At 28.7% G+C, this 7,500-nt stretch overlaps 1 protein-coding gene across 1 annotated transcript in view; it reads right to left on the bottom strand.

The window, feature by feature from the left end:
• LOC137643628 (uncharacterized) overlaps positions 1-7,500 on the bottom strand; it is a 233,985-nt gene that overhangs the window by 66,175 nt on the left and 160,310 nt on the right. Inside the window, 1 exon segment of the mRNA XM_068376348.1 lies at positions 733-862. Within this exon segment, the coding sequence (XP_068232449.1) occupies positions 733-862 (130 nt within the window).

Raw genomic sequence — 7,500 nt, 5'->3', positions numbered from 1 at the left:
TGAATTGAACAAAAAAAAAAAAAAGCCATTTCAATTTTTTGTCAAAGAAAATAATTCATCGAAGGAAAAAATATATAATTGAAAGGGTTCACATTTGCAGTGATATTTGTATCGCGATTTTATTAGTACGAGTAAATGAAAAATCGACGAATGAAAAAAATTAATTTTGAAAACGGCCGCTTCGGAAATGTCGTCTTTTTTGTGCGAAGAAATATCTTTCTATGAATTAAAATTTCTTATGGAATTTCCAGTCGCCAAAAAAATCCGTCGCCTTTTTTCATACCAAATGATATAAATTGTCAATTCATGGGAAACCTTCTCTAGCAAGCAGCATGACAATTCTGATTCGGATATAAGACTTGATAAGCTCATAATATAAATAATAATCAGAAGTATTCATGATAGCCTAATGTGTTTTTACCTTATCCATACTATTAATAGGTTACAACAATGAAAAGCAAACTCACGAATATAAGCATAAACACGCGTAAAATATAGAATATAATATGAGAGTGAAATATGGTACGAATTAAAATCCTGTGTTCATTATCTTGGTTCTTCTGAAGTGAGACAAGATTGGTGTCACACGTATTTATAAATCAAAAGGTCCTAGATATACCATACGAGCAATAGGCTCACCTAAGGCGATATAAAGTAACATACAGCCCGAGTTTAGACCCTCTACAAATTCGTATTAATTGGAAAAACTGAAGAGCATTTGAGTTGCTTTACCTGAGAAATGGCCTGGAGGTGTGATTGAGGTACCAAAGAACTAGGCTGACCGTGTCGTCCGGGTAGACGGGGTGTCGACAAGGCAGCCTGGCCGTGTCTCCTTTTGCTACTGTCACAGAGACCAGTGGACCTAAAATTGGAAAAGAAAAAGGACACATCACTCAGAGGGGTGTTCGTATTTAATTTTGGGTTCTGTGGGATTTGCAAAAGGAGAGTTTTTAAAAGTTGTTACCACGATTTTAAATAACGACACACTGACTCAGATATACATATATATATATATATATATATATATATATATATATATATATATATATATATATATATATATATATATATATATATATATATATATATATATATATATTTATATATATATGTATGTATATATATATATATATATATATATATATATATATATATATATATATGTATATATATATATATATATATATATATATATATATATATATATATATATATATATATATATACATATATATATACTGTATATATATATATATATATATATATATATATATATATATATATATATATATATATATATATATATATATGTATGTATGTATGTATGTATGTATGTATATATATACACCCACACACATATGTATATATATATATATATATATATATATATATATATATACATATATATATATATATATATATATATATATATATATGTATATATATATATATATATATATATATATATATATATATATATATATATATATATATATATATATATATATATACATATATATACTGTATATACGTATATATATATATATATATATATATATATATATATATATATATATATATATATATATATATATATATATATACTGTATATATATATATATATATATATATATATATATATATATATATATGTGTGTGTGTGTGTGTGTGTGTGTATGTATGTATATATATATATTATAGCTTATATATGAAAGATATATTTTGATGTTGTTACTATTCTAAAAATACTTGATTTTAATTGTTCATTACTTGTCTTGTAGTTTATCTAATTCCTCCTTTCCTTTCCTCGCTGAGCCTTTGGGCTTATAGCATCATTCTTTTCCAACTTCTGTTGCAGCTTGGCTAATAATGATATACTTTATATATGTATATATATATATATATATATATATATATATATATATATATATATATATACATATATATATATATATATATATATATATATATATATATATATATACTGTATATATATATATATATATATATATATATATATATATATATATATATATATATATATATATATATATATACAGTATATATATATATATATATATATATATATATATATATATATATATATGTGTGTGTGTGTGTGTGTGTGTGTATGTGTTTGTATAGCTATGTAAATAGAGTTATTATTTTACCTAATCTATTTAATTTCTAGATGCAAAAATAAAACCCCTAATAATTCATTCCTACCACAACCCAAAACGTGAAGAGACGAGGCGCCAATGGCAGGTTATTCCGCTGTTTGTCGAACAAAAGGGTATAATCAGCGTAAATGAATCAAGGGTTTTGCTGCTCAGATATTCAGAGAAAGAAATATTTTTTTTTTGAAAATGACAGTCATTTACGGATAAAAAAAAAGAACAGTCACGGTAATGGTGGAAAATGCAATTTGATCCGAAACATTAGATTTTTCGAAGAATTGTGTCATGTCAGTGCTAGCGCAAAAAGAAAAAAAAAATGCTGCAAATATGATACTAGGAAGTGTCCGTAAATAGGTAGACTCCACATATTAAATTAAGGTGGGATTTCACACAAGCAAAGGGTGGAATTTCATACTTAAATTTCTAATATGATTTGCAAACACAAATTGCATCTCTTGAAAATTCACTCAATACATATCTTTTTCGAGTATCGGAATTGGAAATAATTTCAACCATAATATAAAGAGCCTCTAACGATAGTTTCGCATTTCACAGGAACATTTTCTGGCGCTTATTGCGAATTATTCTATCCCGCTTTTGGTAACGATGAAATCGGGATAATTGCTAGATTCTGGCACCAATATTCCATTACGTTAAGCTGGTATAATGTTTGGTTTTAGCTAGGATACTGGTTTCCTCCAACACATTGTTTGTAATTTGAAAACCGACGAATACAGAACTGGTTTATACTGTACTGCATTTAAAAAAGATTTAGCGCTAGTTTCCATGCAAGAATATTACAAGTAGATTTTCTTTTTCTATGTGAAATATTACCTTTAACCATAAGAAAGATATTTTGGCCCAGATAATTTCCCGAGGCTTTCTCAATATTGAGACTAGCCTTACAAATATGGGTTTGCCTTTTGAAGTCAAAATACAGAGGCACACAAGAAACTTAGAAATATAACTATGAATGTTTCAAGAACGATAATTAGACTAATTACACATTTGGACGACACCAATCGTGTTCTTGGACCAGTCGTACCTCTGGACAAGTTGGTTTTAGACCAATTCACTTTGGATCAATTGGCATCAGACTAATCGTCGTTAGACCAATCATTTGGGACCGAGTCATTTAAGCCAGAAGAAAATCTCAAACCTTGTCTATATGAATAGTGATATAAAAAAAAGGATGAGACTCAGTTGGTAGGAAACATTTCTGTCGAAAATCTTTTTTTAATGGATAAATTTTGCACTAACGTTTAAAACCGGCATTGTAGATTTCCAAGAGTTGACGCTATAATTATAGCGAATTAACTAGGAAGTTCCAGCCATGCTATCGTTGTATAAGCGTGACAATCAGATTTAATATACAAAATATGTGTATATATATAATAATATACATATATGCATATTCATACTCACACACACACACACACACACATATATATATATATATATATATATATATATATATATATATATATATATATATATATATATATATATACATATATATTTACTCTTTTATATATGCGTATCCACAGTATATATACACATACATATGCATAAAATACATGCCCACACACATAACACATGTATATATATATATATATATATATATATATATATATATATATATATATATATATATAATATATATATATATATATATATATATATATATATATATATATATATATACATATATATATATATATATATATATATATATATATATATATATATATATATATATATATATATATATATATATATATAAGTATGTGTGTGTACTGCATATGTTAAAGTATATCTCACAAGAATTTAAATAAAATCGTCTTGAACCTGGTTAAATATGTCTAACCTTTTTCTTCTAGTTTTGACTTTCGATTAACATACTGTAGGTAGAAATCTTTTAGTTTTCAGAAACAAATTTAAGTGAATATAGCAAGACCACGCAATAAAGTCTTAGTTTTTCGATTCCATGGTATTTTGGATTTGTCTAATACTTAAAACTTTTCTATCAAAATTTTTAGATTGAATAGTGGAAACTATCCATCCAAGGAGGAATGTGAATCTGTGTTAGGAAGGCCAGCAGTCCAATATTAAGTGCCAAGCTATCTCGTAGTAAATGCATATTTGAATAAAACATATATATGTATGTAGATACGCCATGAAAATCTTGTTCAAAATGGCAGCTTACTTAGAAAACAGCGAACCACTGTCATCACTGCCACTGGCTGAAATCCTGGCATGAAAAGACGGGTTCTCCTTTGCATTCCCATAACATTTATTCGAAAGTTTCCATCGCATCAAGGAATCAATAAGTTAAGAGCTTAATCCTTTTGCCGTTGCATTTACATAGATATGGCAAATGGCACCAGTGCATTCCATGTATTTCAGCACAATAGTGAAAATCGCCTTATATCAGTTTATCAGTTCATCGGTTTATCTGAATTTGAGAGACATGTTTTGTATCTATAAGCTGAAATAAACCTTTATCCTTAATGACAACGTGGTGAACGACTGGTGCTCTCTCTCTCTCTCTCTCTCTCTCTCTCTCTCTCTCTCTCTCTCTCTCTCTCTCTCTCTCTCTCTCTCTCTCTCTCTACGCCAAATTCGTATTAAGGTCTGGATGGACAGTTTCCGCTTTTCATCTTCAAAATTTCATATAAAGGTTTTAAGTGAAAACTATATTATAAGACAACCAAGGTTTAATCTGGTGAAAGTCAACGGTAAATTAATTCTCTCTCTCTCTCTCTCTCTCTCTCTCTCTCTCTCTCTCTCTCTCTCTCTCTCTCTCTCTCTCTCTCTCTCTGTCGATGGCTATTAAAAGATTGGATAGAGTTTATTTTACGAAACATATGAGAAAAAGAAAAAAAATCACATGTATAATCAGGATCTGATTTAGTTTAGTGTATCTCTGCTAGGACAGTGTCTAATAATAATAATAATAATAATAATAATAATAATAATAATAATGATAATAATAATAATAATAATAATAATAATAATAATAAATAAATATATATATATATATATATATATATATATATATATATATATATATATATATATATATATATATATATATATTTACGTACACACATATATATACATATATATATATATATATATATATATATATATATATATATATATATATATATGTGTGTGTGTGTGTGTGTGTGTGTGCGTGTTTGTGCTCCTGAGAACGTAAAGTTTAAGTGTGTGTGTTCATGTTATCTATCTTGCTTATATAAGTCTGTATAGTAGAAATGCAATTAAATCGATAAACTTGCAAACTATGGTAAAATTCCAAGTAATTTCAGTCGACAGGTAATATCCCTGATAGTATTTTTATGTAGTTTGCTGGATGAAATCAATTTTGCAATAAATGTAATCACCATATACAAAAATGAAGGTAAATCTAGCTTTGGCTGTCAGATTTTGACTATTGCGCATAGAGTTTAGCAATAGTATTCTCATGGATCTTTCAACGTTATAACACATCCACTTTGGCTTGGATTAAATTGAATACTTTTCTGACTTGCTACACATTATTTTCAGTGTAGTAAGGTATATTGGATTTTGTCTGGTAAACCCTTGGTTCGTGAGATGCAGCAATAACTTTATGAAAGTGATATCAAACAATATCTTGAATATTCCAAGTTATAGACCACCGACAAAGGCTAAATCGAGAATATATCTAGAACTATCAAGAAACCATGGCCGACCTATTCAGATTACATATTCACATCATGTTAGGCCTACTCTGATTACATATTCACCACATTTTACCGAACGGATTCACAAGTAGATATTCATTTCCAACCAAAAAAAATTGTGGTCCGTCTTGCTCAAAGGTCAAAAGGCTGCTACAAAATCGGTTCACTTTCACGAAAGATTTTTTTTAAAGAAGACCGAACGGAACAAAGGAAAGGTTACCAGGACGCGAGTGATCCAGTGTAGATGGCAGTGATTAGTCTCGTTTCTTTTTTGAGGAAGATTTATATTTTATATTTATTTGGTCTTAACTGCATTCTTTGATAATGTACTTCTAAGTTGCCTGATCGAAAACAATCTTAACTGCATTCTTTGATAATGTACTTCTAAGTTGCCTGATCGAAAACAATCTTAACTGCATTCTTTGATAATGTACTTCTAAGTTGCCTGATCGAAAACAATCTTAACTGCATTCTTTGATAACGTACTTCTAAGTTGCCTGATCGAAAATAATCTTAACTGCATTCTTTGATAACGTACTTCTAAGTTGCCCGATCGAAAACAATCTTAACTGCATTCTTTGATAACGTACTTCTAAGTTGCCTGATCGAAAACAATCTTAACTGTATTCTTTGATAACGTACTTCTAAGTTGCCTGATCGAAAATAATCTTAACTGCATTCTTTGATAACGTACTTCTATGTTGCCTGATCGAAAATAATCTTAACTGCATTCTTTGATAGCGTACTTCTATGTTGCCTGATCGAAAACAATCTTAGCTGCATTCTTTGATAACGTACTTCTATGTTGCCCGATCGAAAACAATCTTAACTGCATTCTTTGACAGCGTAATTCTAAGTTATCTGATGGAAAATAATCTTAACTGCATTCTTTGATAACGTACTTCTAAGTTGCCTGATCGAAAATAATCTTAACTGCATTCTTTGATAACGTACTTCTAAGTTGCCTGATCGAAAACAATCTTAACTGCATTCTTTGATAACGTACTTCTATGTTGCCTGATCGAAAACAATCTCAACTGCATTCTTTGACAGCGAAATTCTAAGTTATCTGATGGAAAATAATCTTAACTGCATTCTTTGATAACGTACTTCTAAGTTGTCTGATCGAAAATAATCTTAACTGCATTCTTTGATAACGTACTTCTAAGTTGCCTGATCGAAAACAATCTTAACTGCATTCTTTGATAACGTACTTCCATGTTGCCTGATCGAAAACAATCTTAACTGCATTCTTTGACAGCGAAATTCTAAGTTATCTGATGGAAAATAATCTTAACTGCATTCTTTGATAACGTACTTCTAAGTTGTCTGATCGAAAATAATCTTAACTGCAGTCTTTGATAACGTACTTCTAAGTTGCCTGATCGAAAATAATCTTAACTGTAGTCTTTGATAACGTACTTCTAAGTTGCCTGATCGAAAACAATCTTAACTGCATTCTTTAATAGCGTAATTCTAAGTTGCCTGATCGTAAATAATCTTAACTGCATTCTTTAATAGCGTAATTCTAAGTTGCCTGATCGTAAATAATCTTAAGTGCATTCTTTGACAACGTAATTCTAAGTTGCCTG

This window comes from Palaemon carinicauda, chromosome 7 (genome assembly GCF_036898095.1).
Source record: "Palaemon carinicauda isolate YSFRI2023 chromosome 7, ASM3689809v2, whole genome shotgun sequence".
In the NCBI taxonomy this organism is placed as follows: domain Eukaryota; kingdom Metazoa; phylum Arthropoda; class Malacostraca; order Decapoda; family Palaemonidae; genus Palaemon; species Palaemon carinicauda.
This window is presented reverse-complemented; position numbering and strand designations above follow the sequence as displayed.